The sequence below is a fragment of the Scyliorhinus torazame genome, chromosome 7 (assembly GCF_047496885.1).
Source record: "Scyliorhinus torazame isolate Kashiwa2021f chromosome 7, sScyTor2.1, whole genome shotgun sequence".
In the NCBI taxonomy this organism is placed as follows: domain Eukaryota; kingdom Metazoa; phylum Chordata; class Chondrichthyes; order Carcharhiniformes; family Scyliorhinidae; genus Scyliorhinus; species Scyliorhinus torazame.
The window spans coordinates 21975636-21988804 of record NC_092713.1 but is presented as its reverse complement, the minus strand read 5'-3'; the positions used below and the strand labels follow the sequence as shown (position 1 = coordinate 21988804).

At 47.7% G+C, this 13169-nt stretch overlaps 1 protein-coding gene across 1 annotated transcript in view; it reads left to right on the top strand.

Annotated features, from left to right (window-relative positions):
• The window catches only part of st6galnac5a (ST6 (alpha-N-acetyl-neuraminyl-2,3-beta-galactosyl-1,3)-N-acetylgalactosaminide alpha-2,6-sialyltransferase 5a), a 100118-nt gene that overhangs the window by 58802 nt on the left and 28147 nt on the right, over positions 1 to 13169 (top strand). The window contains exon 4 of the mRNA XM_072510418.1: positions 1577 to 1986. Within this exon, the coding sequence (XP_072366519.1) occupies positions 1577 to 1986 (410 nt within the window). The remainder of the gene's footprint in view (positions 1 to 1576; positions 1987 to 13169) is intronic.

The window sequence follows — 13169 nt, the reverse complement described above, 5'->3', positions numbered from 1 at the left end:
AGACCCAGGGCAATGCTTTGGGGTCCCGGGTTCGAATCCCAGCAGGGCAGGTGGTGACATTTGAATTCAGTACAAATCTGGAATTAAAAGTCTAATACTGACCATGAAACCATACCAGGGCAGCACGCTAGCATTGTGGTTAGCACAGTTGCTTCGCAGCACCAGGGTCTCAGGTTCGATTCCCGGCTTGGGTAGTCTGCACATTCTCCCCGTGCCTGCGTGGGTTTCCTCCGGGTGGCCCGGTTTCCTCCCACAATCCAAAAATGTGCGGGATAGGTGGATTGACCAAAAAGGTTTGGTCGGGTTACTGGATTACGAGGATAGGGTGGAGGCACGGGGCTTAAGTAGGGTGCTCTTTTCAATGGTCAGTGCAGACCTGATGGGCCGAATGGCCTCCTTCTGCACTGTAAATTCAATGATTCTATGATTGTCGTGAAAACCCATCTGGTTCACTAATGTCCTCCAGGGAAGGAAATCTGCCGTCCTTGCCCGGTCTGGCCTACATAAATAAATAATCTTTATTGTCACAAGTAGGTCAACCATGATCACCAAAGAAAGGTCTGTGGGATTGTGCTTATTGACACTTCCAAGTTTACCTGCTTCCCAGTTATAGTTCTCCAAAGTTCTGATGAAGAGCGAAAGGACTTGAAGCGCCCAGTCTGCTTTCTCTCCTAATAGATGCTTACCAGACCTGCCGGATTCTCCAGCATCCTCTGTCCTTGTTCCAAAGTAACTTGTTGTGTAAAAGATTAAAAAAGAGTGCGGAGTGTGAAGCCTTTCACAGTTTTAGGAGGTCCCAAAGTACATCATAGTCATATAGACATAGTGGGCAGCATGGTAGCACAGTGGTTAGCACGGTGGCTTCACAGCTCCAGGGTCCCAGGTTCGATTCCCGGCTGGGTCACTGTCTGTGCGGAATCTGCACGTTCTCCCCGTGTCTGCGTGGGTTTCCTCCGGGTGCTCCGGTTTCCTCCCACAAGTCCCGAAAGACGTGCTGTTAGGTGAATTGGACATTCTGAATTCTCCCTCTGTGTACCCGAACAGGCGCCGGAGTGTGGCGACTAGGGGCTTTTCACAGTAACCTCATTGCAGAGTTAATGTAAGCCTACTTGTGACAATAATAAAGATTATTTATTATTATTAAGTAAGTTTTTGGCAAGTCACTGCTGCAATGTGGAAAACACCGCAGCCATTTTGCGAACAGCAATACGTTGAAGATCAAATTATCTTTTTTTAAATGATGTTGGTTGAAAAATAAATATAGGACAGGACACTGGGGGTAGAAATGCTGCTCTTCTTTGACGTTGTGCCACGGGATCCTTTACGTCCACTTGAGGCGGCAGATAGACCCTTGACTTAACACTTCTGACCCTGTAGCACTCCCCCGGTGGGAGTGTCCGCCGTAGATTATGTGCCCAAGTCCCTGCAGCGGATGTGAACCCCCAACGTTCTGAGTCAGGCGAGGTGTGAGGGGATCCATTGAGCCACAGCTATTGGCTGAAATGCCGCGGAGCTGGCAGACTTTCCCTTTGTTTTGGCAGAGGATTAACCTAGATGTTGTTTTTCTTTGTTTCAGGATCTGCGGCTCCACTGTCACGACTGTGCTCTGGTCACCAGCTCCGGGCAACTCATCGGGAGCGGGCGCGGAGCTCAGATCGACCGCGCAGAGTGCGTCATCAGGATGAACGACGCGCCCACGCGGGGCTACCAGGAGGACGTGGGCCAGCGGACGAGTCTCCGGGTGGTGGCCCACTCCAGCCTCCAGCGACTGCTGCAAAAGGGCAGCGAGCTCCTCAACGCCACCCAGGACACGGCATTCATCTTCTGGGGCCCCAGCAGCTGCATGAGGAGGGACGGCAAGGGGTGGCTTTATAACCACCTGCAGCTCATCCGCCGCATTCGGCCCAAGCTCAAGCTGCACACCATCACACGCCAGAAGATGCTGCACTTTGACGAACTCTTCAAGAGGGAGACCGGGAAGGACAGGTACGAAGGGAATGTCACAGCTCCTGCAAAAAAAAACAGGATGTCCCCCTCAGCCATCACCCGCTGACCTACTTTGGCTCCCAGTCCACCAACATCTCGATTTATAAAACTCACATCCTCATGTTCCACTCCCTCCAAGGCTCTCACCATTCTAACTCACAAGAACATAAGAACTAGGAGCAGGAGTAGGCCATCTGGCCCCTCGAGCCTGCTCCGCCATTCAATGAGATCATGGCTGATCTTTTGTGGACTCAGCTCCACTTTCCGGCCCGAATACCAGAACCCTTAATCCCTTTATTCTTCAAAAAACTATCTATCTTTATCTTAAAAACATTTAATGAAGGAGCCTCTACTGCTTCACTGGGCAAGGAATTCCATAGATCCACAACCCTTTGGGTGAAGAGGTTCCTCCTAAACTCAGTCTTAAATCTACTTCCCCTTATTTCCCCTAGTTCTGCTTTCACCCGCCAGTGGAAACAACCTGCCCGCATCTATCCTATCTATTCCCTTCATAATTTTATATGTTTCTGTAAGATCCCCCCTCATCCTTCTAAATTCCAACAAGGACAGTCCCAGTCTACTCAACCTCTGCTCGTAATCCAACCCCTTCAGCTCTGGGATTAACCTAGTGAATCTCCTCTGCATACCCTCCAGCGCCCGTACGTCCTTTCTCAGGTAAGGAGATCAAAACTGAACACAATACTCCAGGTGTGGCCTCACTAACACCTTATACAATTGCAGTATAACCTCCCTAGTCTTAAACTCCATCCCTCTAGCAATGAAGGACAAAATTCCATTTGCCTTCTTAATCACCTGTTGCACCTGTAAACCAACTTTTTGCGACTCATGCACTAGCACACCCAGGTCTCTCTGCACAGCAGCATGTTTTAATATTTTATCATTTAAATAATAATCCCTTTTGCTGTTATTTCTACCAAAATGGATAACCTCACATTTGTCAACATTGTATTCCATCTGCCAGACCCTAGCCCATTCACTTAACCTATCCAAATCCCTCTGCAGACTTCCAATATCCTCTGCATTTTTTGCTTTACCACTCATCTTAGTGTCGTCTGCAAACTTAGACACATTGCCCTTAGTCCCCAACTCCAAATCATCTATGTAAATTATGAACAATTGTGGGCCCAACACTGATTCCTGAGGGACACCACTAGCTACTGATTGCCAACCAGAGAAACACCCATTAATCCCCACTCTTTGCTTTCTATTAATTAACCAATCCTCTATCCATGCTACTACTTTACCCTTAATGCCATGCATCTTTATCTTATGCAGCAACCTTTTGTGTGGCACCTTGTCAAAGGCTTTCTGGAAATCCAGATATACCACATCCATTGGCTCCCCGCTATCTACCGCACGGGTAATGTCCTCAGAAAATTCCACTAAATTAGTTAGGCACGGCCTGCCCTTTATGAACCCATGCTGCATCTGCCCAATGGAACAATTTCCATCCAGATGTCTCACTATTTCTTCCTTGATGATAGATTCCAGCATCGTCCCTACTCCCGAAGTTTAGCTCACTGGCCTATAATTACCCGCTTTCTGCCTACCTCCTTTTTTAAACAGTGGTGTCACGTTTGTAATTTCCAATCCGCCGGGACCACCCCAGAGTCTAGTGAATTTTGGTAAATTATCACTAGTGCATTTGCAATTTCCCTAGCCATCTCTTTTAGCACTCTGGGATGCATTCCATCAGGGCCAGGAGACTTGTCTACCTTTAGTCCCATTAGCTTGCCCATCACTACCTCCTTAGCGATAACAATCATCTCAAGGTCCTCACCTGTCATAGTATCATTTCTATCAGTCACTGGCATGTTATTTGTGTCTTCCACTGTGAAGACCGACCCAAAAAACCTGTTCAGTTCCTCAGCCATTTCCTCATCTCCCATTATTAAATCTCCTTTCTCATCCTCTAAAGGACCAATATTTACCTTAGCCACTCTCTTTTGTTTTATATATTTGTAGAAACTTTTACTATCTGTTTTTATATTCTGAGCAAGTTTACTCTCATCATCTATCTTACTCTTCTTTATAGCTGTTTTAGTAGCTTTCTGGTGCCCCCTAAAGATTTCCCAGTCCTCTAGTCTCCCACTAATCTTTGCCACTTTGTATGCTTTTTCCTTCAATTTGATACTCTCCCTTAATTCCTTAGATATCCACGGTCGATCTTCCCTCTTTCTACCGTCCTTCCTTTTTGTTGGTATAAACCTTTGCTGAGCGCTGTGAAAAATGGCTTGGAAGATTCTCCACTGTTCCTCAACTGTTTCACCATAAAGTCTTTGCTCCCAGACTACCTTCGCTAGTTCTTCTCTCATCCCATTGTAATCTCCTTTGTTTAAGCACAAAACACTAGTGTTTGATTTTACCCTCTCACCGTCCATCTGTATTTTAAATTCCACCACATTGTGATCACTCCTTCCGAGAGGATCCCTAACTATGAGATCATTAATAAATCCTGTCTCATTACACAGGACCAGATCTAAGACCGCTTGTTCCCTCGTAGGTTCCATTACATACTGTTCTAGGAAACTATCGCGGATACATTCTATAAACTCCTTCTCAAGGCTGCCTTGACCGACCTGGTTCAACCAATCGACATGTAAATTAAAATCCCCCATGATAATTGCTGTACCATTTCCACATGCATCAGTTATTTCTTTGTTTATTGCTTGCCCCACCATATTGTTACTATTTGGTGGCCAAGAGACTACTCCTATCAGTGACTTTTTCACCTTACAATTCCTGATTTCCACCCAAATGGATTCAACCTTATCCCCCATAGCACCAATGTCATCCCTTACTATTGCCCGGATGCCATCCTTAAATAACAAAGCTACACCACCTCCCTTACCATCCACTCTGTCCTTCCGAATAGTTTGATACCCTCGGATATTTAACTCCCAGCCGTGACCATCCTTTAACCATGTTTCAGTGATGACCACTAAATCATAGTCATGGACTATAACTCAGGACTATATCACAGTTCCTTCACTGTCACTGGGTCAGAATCCTGATGATCCCTCCCCGGCAGCACAGTGGGTGTACCTACACCACATGGACTGCAGCGGTTCAAGAAGGCAGCTCACCAGCACCACCTCAGGGGAAATTTGGAAAGGTGAATGAATCCTGGCCCAGCCATTGACACCTAATTCCGCGACCATAAACATTTAAATGTCAGGTCAGTGGAAGCTCAGCGTCACACTTGTGGACTGAATGGTGGTTTTCCACAAAGCAGTGAGTGTGTTTGTTCTCACTGACCAAGGGGAGTTTGGATCGGGAACAGTCGAACACACTGACAGGGCTGTAACCGAGTAAAATTCCATTTGTTTTTATTACGCTGGATGGAGTGGGAATTTTTTTAAACCCCTATCGCACTATTTGCTCACTTTCCCAAGAAGGAATAGAAACTTGCATCTATACAGAACCTTTCATATCCTCGATGCCCCAGGGCCCTTCACACCTATGCTATTACTAATGAAGTAAAGTTGCTATTACGTCGGCCAAACCAGCAGCCAGTCTGAGCACAGCAACATTCAACAGCGAGACACGTGAACAGATAATCTGTGTTTGCCAATATTGACCGAGGGATGAATGTTGGCCAGGGTACTGAGGAATCTTTCCCATTTCATCTTCAAGTAATGCCGCAGGGACTGCCCTTCTGAATGGGGTGTTGAATGTCTATTCCAAATGAGACCTCCAAAAATGCAGCATTCCCTCGGGACTGCCCTGGAGTGTCTGCCTGTGTAATGTGTCCAAGGCTGTGGAATTGCACTTGAAACCGTGAGTGATATTTGATGGGAGGGAGGTGGGGGGGTTGTGGATTGACCGGCTGGCTGGCTGTCCAGCAGGATGGAATGTGGCACCAGGCCACACCCAGGGAGCACAGATGAGGGAGTCACAACACAAGTCAATTAACCAATAATTCTTCTAATAATACCCAAAGTCTTTGACTGCCCAATAATTACAGTCACCAGGTTTGTAGGTTTAAACACAATTGCTGTTAACTTATAAGAAGAATTATAATGAAACATGCAGCAGTTAACAGTTGATTAACTATTAATAAACCAAACTCCCACTTTAACTGGCCTTTCACCCTCTACACACACAAGACAGACAAACACAGAGAGGTGGAAAGGGGTTAAAAAGAGCCTTTGGTTCAGATAATGGTTCTTTAGCACACTTTCTTCACAACAAGCTTGCTGATTAAAGTCTCTGGTTTACAACCGGTCATGGTCTTCTTTATAGATTCATTCATTCAGAGTCCCTGTAGTATAGAAAGTGCAGTACTCACAGGGAACAGGCCTTTTGATAAGACACCTGGGGCGGGATTCTCCAACTCCCCGCCGGGTCGGAGAATCCCGGGGTGGGGGGAGGGGGGCGGCGTGAATCCCGCTCCGATGCCGGCTGCCGTATTCTCCGGCGCCGGTTTTTGGGCGGAGATCACGCCGCGCCGGTCGGGGGCCGTTGGCAGTGGCTCCCCCGGCAATTCTCCGGGCCCCGATGGGCCGAGCGGCCATTGTTTCCTGGCCAGTCCTGCCGGCGTGAAATGGACATGGTCCCACACGGCGGGACCTGGCCTGTAGGCCGGCTAGGTGAGTCCTCGGGGTTGCGTGGGGGGATCCGGCCCCAGGGGTGGTGGGGGGGGGGGGGGGGCCCACAGTGGCCTGACCCGCGATCGGGGCCCACCAATCTGCGAGCGGGCCTCTGCCGCGGGGTCACTCTTTCCTTCCACGCTGGCCTCTGTAGGGCTCCGCCATGGCCGGCGTGGAGAAGAACCCCCCCTGTGCATGCGCAGGAACATGCCGGCGGTTCTGCGCATGCGCCAACTCGCGCCGGCCCTTCAGCGGCGGTTGAACCCCTCCAGCACCGGTCTAGCCCCCGGAAGTGCGGAGGATTCCGCACCTTCCAGTTGCCCGACACCGGAGTGGTTCACGCCGTTTTTGGCGCCTGCGTCGGGTCAAAAATTATGACGGCAAAATAAAAGAAAGAGGAAATAAGTGAATAAACAGGAAGGACCCTTACACAATATACAAGTAATTTGAGTCAGGGAATGTGCTTAAGTACTGCACGCGTGGGAGGAATGGGTCTCTTTGGACCCATGTTTCTGAATGCTCTCCACCAGTAGCTGGTTCCTCATGGTTTGCTTGGGTCTGTCGGAGACTAATAGAGATTTAACGCTGAGATTAGTCAGCAATCCCATTATGGGAAAGACCTACATAAACAAAGCTTGCAATGGATGGCGAAGCCTGCAAAAAGAAACCTCTGCAGTCACGTTGGGAAAAAAGCAGTCAGGAGGAAAATGAGCCCCTGGATCTTCCGGTTCCCCCCGGCGGTGGAGGGTGCGAAGAACGGGAAACCCCCATCGACAGCGGCACGTCCAGAGGACCCCACCATCGGTCAATGGTGAACCGCTGCCGCAAAACACGTCGGGGGTGGGGGTTGGGATGTGGGGAGAATGGGAATCCCGCCCATTGTTCAATGAAAATAAGGAAATGGCAGTCACGCTGAATAATTATTTTACCAGATTTACAGTGAAGGAAGAGGTCAGCATTCCAGATAGGGAAACTATCTGGATATTTAATGGCGCTAAAGAGTGATAGGTCCACGGGACCAGATGGTTATCACCCCAGGGTGTCAAAGGAGGTAGATTGGCAGATGCCCTAACTATCTCCCAAAGTTCTCACAAGTCACAAACCATTCCCTTCAATTGGAAAATTGTACAGGTAGTTCCGCTATGCAAAGAATAGAGAGTAACCAGGGAATTATCAACCAATCAACCTGACTTGCTAGAGTACGAACTTAAGGATAGGGTGACTGAACACCTTGAAAAATTGGTAACTTATCAGGGAGAGAAAGCCGGAATGGGTTTGTTCATGCCTGATGAACCTGATTGGACCTTTTTTTTAAATTTAATTCATGGGCTGTGTGATGAATGGAGGAATTTCAGATGTATTGTATTATAGGTAAATGCAGTAAAAACCAGTGCCGTAAAGGTTAAATTCTTGGGTTTGTGTGTGTAAGACTGCTGCAGTCATGTTTTAAAAGAATCCTGATTTGAAAGGCTTCTTGGAGCCAGAGTTGCAATTAAAGCATCGTAAAAGTTTGGGCAAATTTATTTATTTTGTTTGTTTGGATTAAGAGGATTCCCTGGGGAGTTAATTAGATTTCAATTTGGTCAGATGATGTTGGGCGGACCCAAGATATCAGGACATTTTGGAGAACGCAGTTTATTTGTGAGCTGAATGAAGCTGTGGCCAGAAGGCAAGTAGACCAGCTGCTTGCTCTCACTGCAGGTCAGTTAAAAGAGATTAACAACACTTAAAGCAAAGAACAACGAAAAATACAGCACAAGAACAGTCCCTTCGGCCCTCCAAGCCTGCGCTGACCATGCTGCCCATCTAAACTAAAATCTTCTACACTTCCGGCATCCATATCCCTTTATTCCTATCTTATTCATGTGTATTTGTCAAGATGCCCCTTAAACATCACTATCGTCCCTGCTTCCACCACCTCCTCCAACAGCGAGTTCCAGGCACCCACTACCCTCTGTGTAAAAATCTTCCCTCGCACATCTCCTCTAAACCTTGCCCCTCGCACCTTAAACCTATGCCCCCTAGTAATTGACCCCTCTACCCTGGGAAAAAGTCTCTGACTATCCACTCTGTCTATGCCCCTCATAATTTTGTAGACCTCTGTCAGGTCGCCCCTCAACCTTCTTTGTTCCAGTGAGAACAAACCAAGTTTATTCAACCTCTCCTCATAGCTAATGCCCTCCATACCAGGCAACATCCTGGGAAATCTCTTCTGCACCCTCTCTAAAGCCTCCACATCCTTATTATGTTAATTTCCTCTTTAACCAGCAGTGCCACGCCACCACCTTTTCTTTTATGCCTGTCCTTCCTAAATACTGAGAACCCTGGGACATTCAGTTCCCATCCCTGGTCACCCTGCAGCCATGTCTCCGTAATCCCAATGATACCATACCCATTTATACCTATCTGCGCGATTAGTTCATCCACTTTATTGCAAATGCTCCGTGCATTAAGGCACAGAGCCTTTAAGTTTGTCTTTTTCACAATGCTTGTCTTGCTCTCAATATTTTTCTCTGTTGCCCTATTTGAATTTTGCCCTTGATTTCTCCACCTATCACTTTTCTTGTTCACTTTTCTACCTTTTGCTTTTGTCCTTGCTCCCTCTGTCTCTGACTCCTTGTGTAGGATCCCATCCCCCTGGCATATTAGTTTAAACCCTGCCCAACTGCTCCAGCAAATAGGACATCAGTTCCAGTCCTGCCCAGGTGTAACCCGTCCGGTTTGTACAGGTCCCACCTCCCCCAGAACCGGTCCCAATGCCCCGGAATGTGAAACCCTATTCCTGACACCATCTGTTCGGCCATGTATTCATCCTATATCTCCTGTCATTTCTACTCTGACTAGCACGTGGCACCAGTAGTAATCCTGAGATCACTACCTTCGAGGTCCGATTTCTTAACTTCCTTCCTAGCTCCCTGTATTCTGCTTTTAGAACCTTATCCCTTTTTTTACCTATGTGTTTGTACTGATGTGCACTAGCTATTCACCCTCCCACTCCAGAATGTCCTGTACCTGCTCCGAGTCATCCTTGACCCTCGCACCAGGGAGACAACATACCATCCTGGAGTCTCGTTTGCGGCCACAGAAACGCCTGTCTATTCCCCTTACAATTGAATCCCCTATAACTATTGCACTGTCACACTTATCACCCCTCCCCGCTGCAACAGAACCAACTCGTTTGCCACGAGTTTGGCTGTTGCTGTTTTCCCGTGAGAGGCCATTTCCCTGAACAGTATCCAAAATGGTATATCTGTTCTGCAGGGGAATGGCCACAGGAGATTCCTGCACTACCTGCCTCGCTTTCTTGCTCTGTCTGGTGGTCACCCATTCCGTTCCTGCCTGCGGAGTCTGAGCCTGCCGGGTGACCACCTCTCTCTATGTGCTATCCACGATGCTCTCCGACTCGCGGATGCTCCACAGTGTCTCCAGCCGCCGCTGCAGCTCTGAAACTCGAGCGTTCAGAAGCTGTAACTGGAGACACTTCCTGCACACATGCTGACCCCGGGGACTGGAACTGTCCCCGGCCTGCCACATGGAGCAAGAGGAGCAGACCACGGCTTGGAGCTGTCCTGCCATGGTTTATTACCTTAAATCAAACCTTTGAAATTAAACTTTAGAAAGACATTTGTGTCAGATTAAATCTAATCCCCGTGTACTATATAATTAGATTTATCCCTCTTGATCTGACAACAAATTAAAAATAATTATTTAATTGAAATTAAAATAGTTCTTTAAATCAACTTAACAATAGTTATTTAAGTCAAATTTAAAAATTGTACTGCAAATCAACTTAAAAATAGTAATCTAAGTCAAATCAAAACTAGTATTTAAATCAGCAACTCTCGATATTCAAATTTAACCCAGTCTACCTTTCAGCCAATCAGGTCACAGTTTTGTGCGACGTCACTTTACCGGGTTCTTTTCAATTTTGAAACAATCAGCTGTCTTACCGATAGCGCTCTGTATTGAAGTCTCGCCCTCTCTCTCTCTGCGCTCTTTACTGACGTCTCGCCCTCTCTCCTCTCCGCGCTCTTTACTGACGTCTCGCCCTCTCTCCTCTCTGCGCTCTTTACTGATGTCACGCCCTCTCTCCGCGCTCTGTATTGACGTCTCGCCCTCTCTCTCTCCGCGCTCTTTACTGAAGTCTCGCCCTCTCTCTCTCTCCGCTCTTTATGGAAGTTTCTTTATGAGCTCCCACCTTGAACACGGCAGTCTGTGTGGTGCAGGTACGCCCACTGTGCTGTTAGGGAGGGAGTTCCAGGATTTTGACCCAGCGGCAGTGAAGGAATGACGATATATTTCCAAGTCGGGGTGGTGGGTGAGTTGGAGAGGAACAGCCGGTGACGTTCCCTTTTATCTGCTGCCCTTCTCATTCTAGATGGTAAGGGTCGTGGGTTTGAAAGGTGTAACTGAGGTATTGGACAGGGGAACGTCAGTGGACGTTATTCATCTGGGCATCCAGAAGGAGTTTGAACCCTCAAGAGTATTGACAGTCAGAGAGATCTAGGTGTACAGGTCCACAGGTTACTGAAAGGGGCAACACAGGTGGAGAAGGTAGTCAAGAAGGCATACGGCATGCTTGCCTTCATTGGCCAGGGCATTGAGTATAAAAATTGGCAAGTCATGTTGCAGCTGTATAGAACCTTAGTTAGGCCACACTTAGAGTACAGTGTTCAATTCTGGTCGTCACACTACCAGAAGGATGTGGAGGCTTTAGAGAGGGTGCAGGAGAGATTTATCAGGATGTTGCCTGGTATGGAGGGCATTAGCTATGAGGAGAGGTTGAATAAACTTGGTTTGTTCTCACTGGAACGAAGAAGGTTGAGGGGTGACCTGATAGAGGTCTACAAAATTATGAGGGGCATAGACAGAGTGGATAGTCAGAGGCTTTTCCCAGGGTAGAGGGGTCAATTACTAGGGGGCATAGGTTTAAGGTGCGAGAGGCAAGGTTTAGAGGAGATGTGCGAGGCAAGTTTTTTACACAGAGGGTAGTGGGTGCCTGGAACTCTCTGTTGGAGGAGGTGGTGGAAGCAGGGACGATAGTGACGTTTAAGGGGCATCTTGACAAATACATGGATAGGATGGGAATAGAGGGATATGGACCCCGGAAGTGTAGAAGATTTTAGTTTAGACGGGCAGCATGGTCAGTACAGGCTTGGAGGGCCGAAGGGCCTGTTCCTGTGCTGTACTTTTCTTTGTTCTTTGTGTTCTTTGTTCTTCATCAGAGGTTTATTGGCTAGGTTGGGGAAATGGGCTGAATGGAAGGCGACCGTAGGGATAACGAGCAAGTGCTCTAACTGGCAGGTGTATCCTGCAAGGATCTGTATTCAGGCTTCAACTATTCACCATTTATTAATGACTTCGATGTCGGGATAGAAAGCCACACATTCAGATTTGCTGATAACACAAAGAGCATTGTAAAGAGTACAGTGACAAACATAAAATTACATTAATAAATGAAGTGAATGGACAAAATTGACAGATTGATTTCAGTGTAGTAAATGTGAAGCCATGCACTTTGAATCTAAATAGACTCGAACATGGTTGGTGAAAAGTCACAGAATGAAGGTCCAAAGAGTATTGATATCCAGGGACAAATTATGGGGGGGCAGGGGGGGGGGGGGGAGTGTTGGGGGGGGGGGAGTGGTGGGGGGGGGAGTGGCGGGGGGGGGAATTGATTTGACATGCACAGCCTCAAAACCGAAATTATCTAAAATCCGAAAGCAATCCTTGCTGAGGGTTTCTGGACCTTGCTGGAGTATCAATAGGATAACGATCAGGTTCCCTGTTAGATGAAGTAACTTCCCTGCACCCCTTCAAAATTGTGCCACAGGACCTTTGATGTCCACCTGAGAGGTGTCAGTTTGACTGCTCTCCCGAAAGGTGACACCTCCAACAGACACACTCCCTCAGTATTGCGTGATGTGGAGATGCCGGCGTTGGACTGGGGTGAGCACAGTACGAAGTCTTACAACACCAGGTTAAAGTCCAACAGGTTTGTTTCAAATCACTAGCTTTCGGAGCACTGCGCCTTCCTCGGGTCCTGAGGAAGGAGCAGTGCTCCGAAAGCTGGTGATTCGAAACAAACCTGTTGGACTTTAACCTGGTGTTGTAAGACTTCTTACTGTGCTCAGTGTTGCGTGGGAGAGTCAGCCTCAAGTCCGTTGTGCTTAAGGCCTGGAGGAAGAAAGAGTTCAGTCACTGCCTTCTGACTCAGCATGGGACTACCAGCTGTGCCACAAGCAGGCACTGCAATCACATCTCGGGCAAGGAAAACAGATAATGCAATCGTTCGAGACCAGACCTTGGGAGCTACGAGCCAGAAGCCAGTTCCAAAATAAGGGCAAATGCGTCAGAGGCTGAGAACAAAGATCGTGTGAGGAGTGTCGCCCACAGTTCTTGTTCTGCCGTGGCAGATGGGCCCGGTTGCCAGGTTCTCATGACAACAGAGAAATCTTTGCTTCAGCAAAAGTCTTTTGAGGAGGAAGTGATGATGCTCACCAGGGTTTGCAGCGATGGATGGTCTCAACGGCAGGAGGAGTGCCAACAAGTAGCCCTTACTCCTTCAGT